At 43.1% G+C, this 14,840-nt stretch overlaps 1 protein-coding gene across 1 annotated transcript; it reads left to right on the forward strand.

Moving 5' to 3' along the window:
* Nucleotides 1-949: 949 nt before the first annotated feature.
* PROK1 (prokineticin 1) lies at nt 950-10,666 on the forward strand. The gene is made up of 3 exons (XM_039537616.1): nt 950-1,080; nt 4,182-4,307; nt 9,158-10,666. The coding sequence occupies exons 1-3, from the start codon at nt 1,009-1,011 to the stop codon at nt 9,275-9,277; spliced, it is 318 nt and encodes a 105-aa protein (XP_039393550.1). The 5' UTR covers nt 950-1,008; the 3' UTR covers nt 9,278-10,666.
* Nucleotides 10,667-14,840: the final 4,174 nt, after the last annotated feature.

Below are 14,840 nucleotides of genomic sequence, written 5' to 3' on the forward strand. Positions count from 1 at the left end.
ATGGACACAAATCAGATATTAGGAATGGCAATATACAAAAACCTGTAGGAGAACACTTCAACCTCCCTGGCCACACAATAGCAGATCTTAAGGTGGCCATCCTGCAGCAAAAAAACTTCAGGACCAGACTTCAGAGAGAAACTGCTGAGCTTCAGTTCATCTGCAAATTTGACACCATCAGCTCAGGATTAAACAAAGACTGAATGGCTAGCCAACTACAAAACCAGTTTCTCCTCTTGGTTTTCACACCTCAGCTGCTAGAAGAGGGCCTCATCCTCCCTGATTGAACTAACCTCGTTATCTCTAGCCTGCTTCTTGCTTGCTTATATATACCTGCCCCTGAAATTTTCCACTACATGCATCCGACGAAGTGGGTATTCACCCATGAAAGCTCATGCTCCAAAATGTCTGTTAGTCTATAAGGTGCCACAAGACTCTTTGCTGCTTATACTATATTCAGATATAATATAATCTCACAATTCTCCCCCACACCCACACAACACGCTAAACACACTTATCACGGATACCAACACTTTGCATGTTCTGCAGTAGCATAGGGGGGGAGGTAGAAATCAGCCTAATTGTGTCTTTGTGTTTGCAAAAAGGTGCAAACCCTTAATTTTATGCTAACACAAATTTATAGTGGCTATAGGAGGACACTTTAAAACAAATCCAGATGTTTCTAAATCATTTTAAAACGGCATAATTTGTAAGGGTAGAACGATAGTCTTCTCCTCATTCTAGTTTATTAATTCCGCCCCCACCTCCACCATCCCCCTATCAGCAGAGTTGGGTCTCATCTGCCTATTCTGAGATCATCAGAAAAAAACATCACATCAGTGAAGGAGATTGAAGGGGCTGAAATGTTATATACAGAGCCAGGCGAGGGAGGGTGCTCTCAGATCTCATCAGGAGGAGAGCGAGGAGAAAGGGGACAAGGACTTCAGACACTGCACGGTTAGTCTGGCACACCAGAGAGACAAGAGTTTCCTTATTTTCCTAGTCACCATGAAAACGGTCATCCAAATCTTGTGCTTCTTCCTTTTAATAACTTTTTACAAATGTGCAGTCATCACTGGGGTAAGTCTGACTTTCTTGCCTATCTAATGTGACATCTGAACATGTCTGAGATCTTGTATTCCTTCTGAGATGTGGGTGGTATGAGATCCCCTAAGATCAGAGAAGATAATCGCATCTTTAGCAGTGAAAATATTTATTTTCTGTAATTCAGAAAAGAATTTCCTCCTGAAAGCTCAAATAAGAATACGAACAGCAAAAATGTATACTGATGCTTTGACGATATAAGCAGTCTTTATATTAATTATAATGAAATATCATTGTGTGTGTGTATTAGCTCAAATTTTGGTCCCAACAGATCAGTGATAAAAAATAAGCAATCCTAAACCCAAGAGAAATGCTTGCGTGGTTTTAATTTTCTGATGGAAACTCTTAGTTTGAACTAAATCGACATTCCTCCAGCAGCACTTGCTGCTCAGTGAATCTGAAAGTGACAGGGACTATAAACAAAAAGTGAAACAGACTTGATTCCCCCACCCCTGCATTTGAGCAGGAAGTTATAGAAAAAAAATTAAAGAAATCAAATAAATAGGGAAAAATGTGTTATGATTTTTACATTTGTTTGGTTTCTGTAGAGGTTTATTAGTAACACAAATAATGGTTTTAATTATACATGATTTCTTTTTGAGCTGTGATCACTCGCATCTAATTAAATTCTCTCTGGAATGAGACACGGCTAGCTGAATGATACAAGGATCCAGTACTTTTTATGAGTTAGACTAAACACTAAATTCTTACTCACTGATCTTTTATACTCTATCAGCTATGAATCCAGAGAGAGAGAAATGTATGCAGATAAAAATCAGGCTGGGGAACTGTTGGCTCTTGTTCATAACACTAGCATGCCATAAACTGGTATTTGAGTCAAAGAGGGAAGGGGAGAAATGTTAAAAAGTTTTCAAGCTGAGAAAAATATCAAGTTCTAACAAACTCAACACAAAGGTCAGGATGTGTTAACAGACACGGGCCCATGAGTATTTTGGGGGCTTTGATCTCAGGAGGTACTAGCATCTGAACGGTCACTGACTTCACTAGATGTGATAGGAACACAGCACCTTCAGCAAGAGGCCCTGATCTTCAGCTGGCATAAGCTGTCCTAGCTCCACTGAAGTCAATGTAGCCTATCTGCCCTAGCATCCCAATTAACATCAGTCTCATTAATTTATATCCAAAGAATTAAGAGTTTATCTCAAGAGGGAAAAAAATCCAAATTTAAAGAGAAAAGGAGAGAGGCAAAAAGTCCAAGCAATGTATTTAAATAGTGTTCATTTGCATTGGAGGCATACAAATTCTGCTTATGTGAGAGCATGATATTATTAAGCTGCTCTTGTGTGACAGTGAACTCTGAGCCGTTGGAGGGGCCAGGCTGAAGTCCAAGCACAGAGCAATAGCGAGATTCCTGAGCATCACTCCACAGCCCCTTATGTTTCTTTACATTTCAAACTCCTGGCTTCCCTTGTTTTCCATTTCAGAGACATGAATTCGGAAAAGGATTAAAGTACGAAAAAGCAGATTCACTTTCTCATGACAGAAAGCAAATCCTAGTCTCGACTATCCCTTTTTTCTCCCTGCAAATAAATTTGTAGTGGAGACTTATGTCCAAGAAATTGTTTAAAGAAGAGAACTTCATTTAAAAAAAAAAAGAATGTACAATTTGTTTCCCCCCGCCCCCACAAAAAATAGATTCACACCTGCCTTTCTGTGCAATTTGAGCCCTATCCTCGTCCCACAGCTGGGAGTTTTGCCATTGACTTAAATAGGATCAGCATCAGGCTCTCCTTCTAAAAGGTTTATGCTTTTTACACCTTACTGATCAAATCTAGTTTGTTTTAAAAATTGAAACTTATAGTTCCTCTGTCTCTCTCAATACACACACACACACACGTAAATACTCCAGAAGAGATTGCAATCCTATCCCACTGGTTTCCATTGTGAACTCCAATATTCTTCCTTTTAAAAATCTAGTGGCTATCCTTAATCTGATAAAGCACACAGAACAAAGGCCTTTTTCACTTCATTTCATCCATTGTTAAATGGAACACTAAAAAAAAATAAAAAAAATAGCCCTAGAAATTATGACACTCCACTACCAAGTAAACTGTAAAGATTCTCAAAAGCAGCAAAAAAACTCCCGCTGATTTCAGTAGGATCACTTGTGAAATAAAGAGGCCCAGGCCGTGTGAGGGAGGGGATCAGATTCTAGCCATACGTGTAATTTTAGCAGCTGAGAAACTAAAACCTGTGGCCCTTTCTCAGGCCAATCTCCCATTGATTTGGCTAATATCAAGCAAGCTGATACCACTGTCTCAAACCAGTGTAAGTGGGGCATTTCGTCACTCTGCACGGTACAGTAGCTTGGTGACTTTGGATACGGGGAATAAGAATGCCAGGTAGGGGCCCTTTTCAAATGCCTAATTGGATCCCTGCTTTCCAAAGTTAAAATCTGTACAGATTGTCAAAAGAAAATAACTTCCTTTAGCTCTCAGCATTTCCTAGACTATTTGGGCCTAGAACCATGATCTTTGGTTACATGTTCCCTGTTCCCAGCTTTCAGTTTTGGGTTCCCAGATTCTGGAGAATGAAAGATCTGGGGCCAGATCCTGAGCCGGTGTAAATCAGCATGGCTGTTAATTGCAATGGGAGCAACACTGATTTCTGCCAGGATCCTGATCCCTGACTGTAATGCAAACAAAGAAGTGACTATTTTATTATGTAGCTATTGGTTTAATGCTGGGCTGCCCTGAACTCAGCATGGCTGGCTTCCCTAGCTCACCTTGTATGTCATAATTGTCAGCCTCAGGAGCACAGAGATCTTTCCTCTCTGTTGGCATCGGAGTCTTGAACGCGTCAGAAGAGCTCATGTAAAGCCGTTCTAGACGGAATCGGATTCTCGCTCATCACAAGCCCTCATCAACTTAACCTGAGATGTGTTGCTTTTAAAGCATCTCTTGTTCCGATTAAGAATTGATGCCGGTCTTTGAAGCACTTGCCAGCCCAGCTCGAGTTATTTACCGATCCTCCTGGAACAGGAATTTTCCCTGGCACACACTAAAGCCTATCTGAATGCACCTCTGGCTAATTGGTTTGTTTTGCCTCCCCGTTAGGCGTGTGAGAGGGATCTGCAGTGTGGAGCCGGGACATGCTGTGCAATCAGCCTGTGGCTTCGAGGGCTAAGGATGTGCACTCCACTGGGACAGGAAGGAGATGAATGCCACCCATTCAGTCACAAGGTATGGCCCAGCAGCCTTAACCCTTTCACAGCCTAGTCTAAGCAATGGCCCAGGGACTGATCTTTTTCAATACTGCTGCATCTGTATTTTCTAGATCTACTTTTCTTTGGGAGGGATGAGTTCAAAGCTAGTATTTTTTTTTAAATGGCACATCGCATTAGTCTAGGCAGTGCTATAACCCTGCTAACCAGATACTGTAAGGTATGTTCATGGCATGCACAAAGAATTCTGCAATGTAACATTACCTTATTTCTCGATAAATATAGAAGAACCCAAACACAGAGAGAGAGAAAACAGGCTGCTCCCTAAAACAGAGGCACAACTCATCCTAGCTTACTCTAGACTGGCTCTCTACAGTGGGACTCCAATTGCAGACATCCCTACAAAGCCCCCTAGCCTACTAGCAAGACTAGGAAACCCCTTAGGATTTAAAGGGGCAGCTTGTAATTTACAGTTTAATATACCACACTGTAGTCTGAAGGACTTCCAGGGATCAGGACGCACAATGCCATCCATCTGTTGATGTATATGCCAGTGGGGCAAGCACTGGTCTGGGACCCAAGCACCCTGGGCTCTGCTCTCAAACTCTGAGAATCCCTGCATGGCCTGTGGTACCTAATCTGTGCCTCGGTTTCCCCATATTTGCATCAGCACACAGAGTCTTACCCAAACATGCAGAGCTGAAAAGAGAATCCAGGAGTCCTGACACCCAGCTTCCCCTACCATGACCACTCACGCTTTCAGCTAGATCCTCAAACAGCACTCTACTAACATCAACCTGTCACAGCTTCTACAGGTCACAGCTGACCTATGGCCAGAGCTGTACAAGCCTGTTTAACAGCTCAACTAGTGCGGTGCACGTGGCTCCAGGGGGCTCAATCTGTGCATTCAGTTTATTTAAAGAAAGGTGCTTTTGTCACTTGAGATTGAATTCTAAATACTCAACAAAGCAAACCAGAAGCCAGGATAACATCTGTGAACCTTCAAAACTCGGTGGCTTTGTCCAGCATGCAACACAAAAGCCTTAGGATTACCCCAAAGTGGGAGTACTTAGCACCAGTGGCTAAGGCCTTTGAGGGACTCTGCTAATAACTCCTCAGATATTGATCTCGTGGGAGGGAGACTCAGTAAATAATGCAGGGCGCTCTGCCCGGGATCAGCCTGCAGGAGATTGGGAAGATTCAAAAGGGATCAGACTTTATTAAAATCACCGTGAAGGGGAAATAAAGATAAATTCTTGAGGCTTAAATTTCATAAGGGATTGTTTTGAAAAGTCAGGAGATAAACATCTATCAGCTCCTCACCTTTCTATTTAATGCCAGAAATGAGGGAGAGAGGATGGGGGGGTGGGGATGAGGAGGACAAATGGAGGAGAGGCGAAGGAGGAAGCAGAAGACATTGGGGAATCCAAGCCCTTTCCACCCTGGCTGTTCTAATGTCGAATCTCAGCAAACACAGCTCAACGATTGCTGCTGATAGCCAAGGGATAGTTTATCCCAATAATTTGCCCCGCTCATCCCCTTTCATTATTGAGACCCTCCATGTGCTGTATAAGTCTCCCTCTGAGGGAGGCATTATCCCCATGTTAAAGCAAGGGGAAACTGAGGCACAGTGGTCTAGATTCTGCAACCTTTATTAAATGAGACTACTCCTGTAATGGCTGCATAATCAGAGGCTCCAGGCCAGCATTGCCAAGGGCACAGCTGGGGCCAGCGTGCCAAGCTGTTGCAGAAATCTGTCCGTTTATTCTACCACCCAAACAGATAGCATATTCTTTTGAACATCTAGCCGTGACTAGCCCAGGATCAGAGAGAGGAGATGGGCAAGGTGATATCTTTTATTGGACCAACTTCGGGGGTGGGGGGGGAGGGGAGGAAGAGAGAGAGACAAGCTAGAGCAACTGTGGCTCAAAAGCAGGTCTCTCTTACCAATAAGAGATATTAGCTCACCCATCTCGTCTCTCCAATGTCCTAGGACCGACACAGCTACAACACTGCGACGCCTAGAGTCACGCAGCCACTGGTGGAGTTAGGCATAGAACCCAGCGGTGAAATCCCGACCCTCCCCCGCCATAATCAAACAGCAAAACCCAGTTAACTTACATGGGGCCCAGCCACTAATCTCTAGCATGTGCTGTATCCACCAGGAGATGGAGCAAGGATGCAGCAGTTCGAGTGGCAGGTGAAGGTTTACAAGCAAATTTGAACCACCTGGGGAAAGCAGAGAGCTTGCCCGGGATTATATATTCCAGACAGTCAAGGGGTTCCCAGGGCTCTCTAAATACATCAGGGGATAAACATCAGGGAGGGAGAAGAACTGTTGAAGCTAATGGACAGCGTTGGTACAAGAACAACTGAGGATACACTGGCCAGGAATAAACTGAGGCTGGAAACTAGAAGCAGGTTTCTAATCAGAGGTTCTGGAACAGCCTCCCAGTAAAAATTGGGGGGGAGGGCGCGTCAAACAACCCAAGTGATTTGAAGGTGGAGTTTGGTAAGTATGAATGGGATTCTGACAGGGTTGCCTGTAATAGCAGGGACAGGATCCCATAACCCAGCATGTCCCTTCCAGGCCTATGTCCCTATGGATTCTCTAGTGTCTAGAGGTAAGGAGAAAATTAATCAGTATTCCCTTTGCCCCCAGAGATCTCATGCAATTAGTCCCCAGTCACAAACACCCACACAACAGGACTCCTTACTCCAAACTTTTCCTCCCACTACACTTCACAGGGCCTGATCTTGCTCTCACGCGTGTCCGTCAGGACCGGCTCCAGTGGACTTGCCCCAGGAAAGGGGAGAGGAGAATCAGGAGCACTGCGCACCACAGTTCAGTTAACTCTCCTGGGAATGATGTGTACTCATTGCGGGCGGGTCTGAATGCAGGCAGCATGGCTGACTTCAATGGAACTTCACCAGCTGAGGGGCTGGCCCTCCCATCCCTGTAACAGGGAGGAAGTTGAAGCTAGACAAATTCAGGCTGGGAAGAAGGCGTACATTTCTAACAGGGGGGGTCATTAACCACTGAAACAATTTACCAAGGGTCACAGTGGATTCTCCATCACTGACCATTTTTAAATCACGATGGATGTTTTCCTACTAGATCTGTTCTAGGAATTATTATGAGGTAGTTCTCTAGCCTGGGAGATATAGTAGGTCCCGTCTGGCCTTGGAATCTCTAAATCTATGAAAAGTGAAGTAGAACAGAATGAGAAACAGGTGGGGGGCCTCCTGCAGACCCCAGCACCTCTGGAAGTCAAGCTGTTCTTATGTCACTGCCCACTGGGATTGTCAAAGAAGCCAAAGTGACTTTCAAGGGAAATTGGGTGCCTTAGCCCCTCCACCCCCACTTCAAAGGCCTAACTTTATACACCCCGGTGTGAAAATGCTGGTTCCTAGATTCAGCGGAAAGAGGCAGCATTGTCCAATAGTGAAAGCAGTGGGCTCGGACGCAGGGCCCTTGGGTTCTGTTCCCAGCTCAGCTCACGACTTGCCGTGCAACGTACTGCAAGGCACTGAATGGGGCTCGACTTGTGTACAGAGCACGGGGAGCTCTGTTCAGAACACGTACAGCGACCAGGCCCATCCCTAAGGGGGGACAGCCTAACACCGACTCACGTGAGATGTGAGAGGACAGCCCAAGCGGCACACAGCGTGGAAGGGCTGGGCAGGGGATCATGCAGGCAGGGCTGTGAAACTAGCATGTTTTAATGGAAGATCCAAAGGGGAACCATATTTCTCCACCTGTACAGTCAAGACACCCGACGACCCCTCAACAGCCACCTGCTGAGCACTCATGAGTCGCACTCATGCTAGTTCCTCACCTGCCCTGACCCAGCCAATGGGAGTTGCGCCTGCAGGTGGGGCAGCACATGCACCCCCCTGGCCACTCCTAAGGCTAGGAGCCGGACCTGGCGGCTGCTTCCCAACCTGGGAGCCGTGTGGTATGGCAGCTAGCAGGGAGCCTGCCAGCCCTGCTACATGGCGGTGTGGCGCTGCCAACCAGACAGTTAACGGCCCGGTCAGCACTGCTGACTGGAGTCACCAGGATCCCTTTTTGACTGGGGGTTCTGGTCCAAAACCGGACACCTGGTCACCCTACTCCCGGGAGTTGCCAAGCTAAATTCACTCATGACTGTAAGGAGTTTTGAGTTGGGAGCCTCAGATGGCTTTGGTCCAAATGAGCTTAATGAGGATACCCGAGTCAGGATCAAGCGCCCAATCCTGCAACCCTTTACTCTTGCCTGGAATCCCATTGGCAGCGAGGGGGATTAGACTTTGATTTGCAGGGTTGCCAACTCTGACCATTTTCTTTTCAGTTGGGTAGCAGCGGGTGTTTTTACACGAGGCCCCAGCTCTTGGAGTCATGCCATTATGCGAGAACCTCAGCTTCCATTTTAAAAAGAGGCAATTGTTAACCCCCATGGTTGTAAAGAAAAGCTGGTTAAGCAAGACCCGGGTGCCCCCTAAAAACTCAAACTAGGAGGCTAATTAAATAAGCCAAGCCTCTTTTAAAAAGGCTTGTGATTTGTCCAGCCAAGTTCCTGAGTTTTGGGGACCTGACTCCTGAGTTTTGAACACTTGGCATTGACAACACTGCATCTGATCAGTCCTATTGAAGCCAGTGGGGATTACTCACATGGCCAAAGTTATCCATTAGCTTAAGTGCTTTGCTGGATTGGGGCCAGAGTAAAGAACTTCAGGATTTGACTCATTGTCACTGGACATGAAACCCCTACAGGAAGATAGGGAGGAGTCTGTTTCACCCAGCCAAGGATTTTCCTAGCATTGCTCTGTGGTTGAAGTTCTGACATTCTTTGTGGTGTCTTTTGTCTCTTCCATTTTCTCCTCAAGGTCCCTTTCCTTGGAAAACGCCAACACCACACTTGCCCGTGTTTGCCAAACTTTATATGCTCCAGGTTCATCGATGGCCGATTCCGGTGTTCAGTAGACTTCAAGAACATAGACTTTTAGCAAACAGGACGGCGCTTCAGAGCCCTTCCCAGCTGGAGAACCGGGCAGCACTACTCTCAGAAATGAGCACCACCTGCCGCCTCTTTTTTTTATTTCTCTTCACCACCACCAATTATTCTACACAGTGAGTGTAAAGACAAAAAATATGGGCAGAGGGAGATTTTCAAAGGCACAAATAACATTAAGCACTGATTTAGCATTGCTGTCAGTAGATCTCAAAGCACGTTACTAAAGAGGTTAGCATCATTATCCCCATTTTATAGATGGGGAAAACTGAGGCACAAGTAGGCAAAGTGAATTACCCATGGTCACTCAGCAGACCAGTGGCAGAGCCAGGAATAGCACCTTGGTCTCCTCAGTCCAAGTCCAGTGCTTTGTCCACTAGCCTGTGCGTACTCGCTTAACTCCCATTGACTTTCAATGAGTTGGGTGCCTAACTGCCCTTTGAAAATTTCCCCCAACATCTTCTGAAAACGCCACTTTGCATGTAACAAAAGGGATGCTGTCAACAATACTTCAGACCCAACATTTATTTTATATAGCGGAACAAAGGGGTTTTACTAGAAAGATTTTCAAGATTAAAAGATTAGGGCAAATTGTGTAACCCTCACTCATCTGCTTAAGTGATTTCTCACACAAATAATGAGAATAACAGCACAGGGGTTAAGGCATTGAGCTCATACTGAACAGTTGAGATGCTTGAATAAAAATAATACAAGACTGGAGGCAGAGGCAGGCTGCAGCTTATGGCATCCACTGTCTGATCTGCTCCATGCAGTCTACACCAGAGCTCCACCCTGCAAATGGAAGATGAACTTTGGCCTCTGCAGCCAAACCCCACATCCTTGCACACCAACAACAGCTGCTCCATGCAGTCCTGTTGTATCCAGTGCATCTACTCTGGGAGCAAGTACTGATCAGAGCAAGTACAGGCTTTACAATCAGGCTAGTACAGGGGAATAGGAACTGAAACAGAAAATAAACAGCAGGTGAAATTAACCAGCATAATTTCATTAACCAACCACAGTGAAATGCTAAACTGAAGACCAGCTCTGTGGAGCTCAAAAACTGGTCTCTGTCACCAAACAGAAGTTGGTCCAATGAAAGCTATTACCTCACCCCTGCATGTGTCTCTCATATCCTGGGACCCACACAGCTACTACAACATTGCAGACTAAATAGTGTAAGTTCTTTTTTCCATTTCATTTTTGAAAGTCTCAGCTAGTCAGAGAAACTTTGATAGAACCATATTTTGTGAGAACCTACAGGTCCATCAAATCAAAATGCTTTGCAAAACTTGGTTGTTTGCAGTGGAATTTCCTTTTAGAAGAGAATTGGGGGAAAAAGCTCCAACAATATCAAAATGGGATTGACATTTTCAGAATAAAACGTTTTGATTTTTGTTTTGCAGTGACTTGTATTATATTAAAATATAATAAAATGAAATGACAAGAGTCAAAATTAAATAATGGTGTCATAATGTATTGTTTAAACCAACCTGAAATGAATGCGTCATTCACAGAGAATTTCAAAATTGTGGGTTTTTATTCCGATTTAGAACAAAAAGCTAAATGTGAAGTCTCAAAATTCTGCACAAAACAGAATTTCCACCCTCTGCACAGCTGTTAATCCAAGCTGTAATTAACAACAGTTAGGTTTTTTTTTTTTTAAGTATAGGACCAGATGCTAGCATCCATACACATGTTGTGGAACAGCATACTCCACAAGCAGTCCTACTTGTTCTTAATGGGATTGTTTGTGGAATCAGCAACTACTCAACGTGGGTAAGAGTGGACAGACAGACTTTAAGGCCAGAATGGACCATCATGATCATCTAATCTGACCTCCTGCACATCGCAGGCCACAGAACCTTACTCACCCACTCCTGTAACCGACCCCTACCCTCTGGCTGAGTTACTGGAGTTCTCAAATCATGGTTTAAAGACTTCAAGTTACAGAGAATCCACCATTGACACTAGTTTAAACCAATCCAACACATGTTTTTTATACTGTGTCCCCCTTTAATTATTGAACAGTTCGATTTCCCTTTAGGATTTCCCTGATACAAGCCTTTACTGTAACGATTCAGTTAAGTCTAGCATTTATTCATGAGGTGCTTGAACCAAAGTCCATTCAGGTCAGTTGCAGTATCTCCATTGACTTCAGTAGGTTTTGAATCAGTCCTTAGGGCAAGTACGTACTATATAAAGGAAAGGTTTAGTTATTCACACCCTACTCAGCATCTGCCTAAGCTTCAGATATCCCATCATTACCATATCACAGGCTGGTCTTCACATTTATGTCTATCAATCTCACTCCAAAAGTATATTAAATACAATTCAATATTGTTCACTAATGTGTGGTACGTTACCTTCAGGAAACGCCATCAGTTCAGAGGCCTGTATGCACTTGCCCTTTCTAAAGGCCTGTTTAAGATCCTTCTGTGTCATTTGATCTTAATTTCTGGTTTCATTTTTAGCAGTTATTGCAAAATGGAGGTTTGTTTCCAAGAAGATCGAAGCAATGCTAAAATGCAAAACTTATTTTTGAAATTGATACACAAATTCTGTTCACTGGGAAAATAATATTCTGCTTGTAATATTATATATGTGGGGAAATGGTGCATTTGACTCTAAGTATGATAAACATACTTAATGGTAAAACTGTGTTTTGATGTCTCAATCTTTATGCAGCCTAGTTCAGCATTGTATCATTCATTTGTATTACGGTAGCACCTACAGGACTGCAACGGCTATTGGGACCCTATTGTGCTGTACAAATAGAATGAAAGAGTCCTTGCTCAGAGTTTACAATCTAACTAGACAAGGCAGGCAAAGGGTGAGAGAAAGGCCGTATCTATTTCTCTTTCCACTTAATTTTATCTGGAACATCAGATGAGATACTGGGTTGCAGAGTCTTATTGACTAGGACAGGGGTCGGCAACCTTTCAGAAGTGGTGTGCCGAGTCTTCATTTGTTCACTCGGATTTAAGGTTTCATGTGCCGGTAACACATTTTAACATTTTTAGAAGGTCTCTTTCTATAAGTTTATAATATATAACTAAACTATTGTTGTATGTAAAGTAAATAAGTTTTTTTTAAAATGTTTAAGAAGCTTCATTTAAAATTAAATTAAAATGCAGAGCCCCCTGGACTGGTGGCCAGGCCCCGGGCAGCGTGAGTGCCACTGAAAATCAGCTCACGTGCCGCCTTCGGCACCCGTGCCATAGGTTGCCTGCCCCTGGACTAGGATATAACACTAAAGATGATGTACTAGGTGAGTGAGCTGATGTGATCCTTATCTGGCACTTTTTGGGGGGACATGCCATGTGGCTCCTAGTTCATTGTTGGAACCAAATAATATAAGTGTTAGTGGAATGATTCCCTGTACGTATGGTTAGTAGGGCTTGAACTAAAGGGCTGTGCTTGAGCTAAAGGAGTAAGACCATTAGACTGTAGCAGAAGTAGGTTGTTACCCTACAATGTACCAGCTGTTAGAGCAGAACGTGACAACACATTCACTAGCAGGGTATTTCTTATTTTGTTTTGCACACCAAGATGCACTTTCAGGGCCAAATTCTATGCTGATGTAAATGAAAGCAACTCTATTGAATTCAAGGGAGTGCTATCCACTTACCCCTGTAGAATTTTGCATTAATTCGGAATGACTGTTTTAAAACTAAAGAAAACAACAAAAAGAATGAACAGAAGTAAAGTTTGGGGTGCGGGTGAGAGAGAGCACAGTGTGTGAGCCCCTCTTTAGCAAGCTGCAGTAATGCTAAAAATAAAATGGCCACTAGCTCTGCACATAGGTGGAGTTCTTCGACATTTTTTAAAAAGTGCACCATGCAGAAAAAAAAAGCAATACAGTTTCACAATGACATACACCCCCATAAGGGATTATGGTCTTTAAAGTCACCCTAAGGGCTTAAATGAGACTAGGATCGTACCTAGGTCTCATGCCCTCCCTCTGCCCTGGGAGGGATTTCACCAGACATGAGGACTAGTTGTAAAACTGAGGGTTTTTTTCCCCTGCAAGAAATTTCAGGTTTTTTTATTTTGTTTCTCCCCATCCCCACACACACTTTTCACAGGAAGTCTGAAAATTTTGGTTTTTGTTTCATTTCAATTCTAATAGAAATTGTTGTTTCATTTCCATTTTGGAAAAAAAAAATCAAGATGAAAAGTGCACCTCAAACCAAAAACATTGTTGCATTTAAACATTCCCATTAAAAAAATGTAGCTGGAAGTGACATTTTCCTATAAAACCCCATTTTTCAGTCATAAAACATTGACTAGCTCTATTGTACATGCATAGTGGACATACTAGTCCTCCTTAGTCATTTATCTTACTCCAGACATTTTCCTTTATCTAACACACACTTGTTTCTTTTGCCACCTAGTGGAGGAAGTATTTTATTCTTCAACTGTTTTGAAGCGAAGACCTAGGAGAACTTGGAATTATCCAGAAAGCTAATCTATGCATAGATACTGGAACTAGGGGTGCTGCCGCACCCCCTGGCTTGAAGTGGTTTCCATCATATACAGGGCTTATGGTTTGGTTAAATGGCTCTCAGCACCCCCACTATAAAAACTGTTCCAGCCCCCCTGAATCTATGGCATTTTTATGAGCATCCCTGTATGTATGAAAACTGAATAGAGTAGCAACATTATAGCATTTAGACACCCAACACAGAGAAGACTGAATTACATAAACCCTTAAATAGACAGACATGAATATGCTGGTCACAGATTTACATTAAGACTGGAAAGAACCCAGAATATTGCATTTTCTAGACCATCTCTAATAGTTACCCATCAAACAGAAACTTAGAGGTCTCTAGCAATTTTGGTTCCACCATCTTTCAGAAAGGTGTGCTACTAAAAACTGTATTCAGAGAAACTGATTGTAATGACAATACAGAAGCTAAGGAGCTTATTAACAATAATGTTATATACACCCACCTATAGGCCAGAATCCTTGGCATAATTTAGTCCTAAGCCTTTAAAACATGCAAGACAGCAGATGCCGTCTATGTTTCACACACAGGAGATGTAGGTTGAGTAACTATAACTGCTAACTAGTTAGACTTAATGACATACTCTTGCTAAGTTGTGAAGTAACTACCTCTTTTACCTTTGTCTTCAATGTTGTAAGCTTTAAACTTATTTGTAACAGATAGTATCAAATATGTATAGCTTGATCTACTGTATCATAAGTAAAATGTTATTAGCTACAGAAATCTGAAAGGTGTCATGATTTAAGAAACTATTTCAGAAAATTAAAGTTATCTAAAGGTGTTCTCCAAGAAACCCCCTCAATCTGAGGATTTTTTTTTTTGGTCATCTAGGCAATGTGACCACAAAAATACTGCAGATAGCTCACAACACACTGCCTATTTTAAATAGAAATGTGATCAAGTTATATGTACACAAGAGAATTGTGGTGAAGAGAACCAATAGCTTCTTAGACAAAAGAGGAAGATGCTTTGAATTGGCTCATAAACTAAAGATGTTACTACGAATTGAATCTTTGATTAGAGCAGCATAGGCGCTTACAGCAC

This window comes from Mauremys reevesii, linkage group 4, assembly GCF_016161935.1.
Source record: "Mauremys reevesii isolate NIE-2019 linkage group 4, ASM1616193v1, whole genome shotgun sequence".
Classification (NCBI taxonomy): Eukaryota; Metazoa; Chordata; order Testudines; family Geoemydidae; genus Mauremys; species Mauremys reevesii.

Excerpts from the sequence above, each read along its gene's own strand:
- PROK1 (XM_039537616.1), top strand. The coding sequence starts at position 1,009 with ATGAAAACGGTCATCCAAATCTTGTGCTTCTTCCTTTTAATAACTTTT. Across the intron at positions 1,081-4,181 it reads AATGTGCAGTCATCACTGGG|GCGTGTGAGAGGGATCTGCA; the intron begins GTAAGTCTGACT and ends CCTCCCCGTTAG. Across the intron at positions 4,308-9,157 it reads GCCACCCATTCAGTCACAAG|GTCCCTTTCCTTGGAAAACG; the intron begins GTATGGCCCAGC and ends TTTCTCCTCAAG.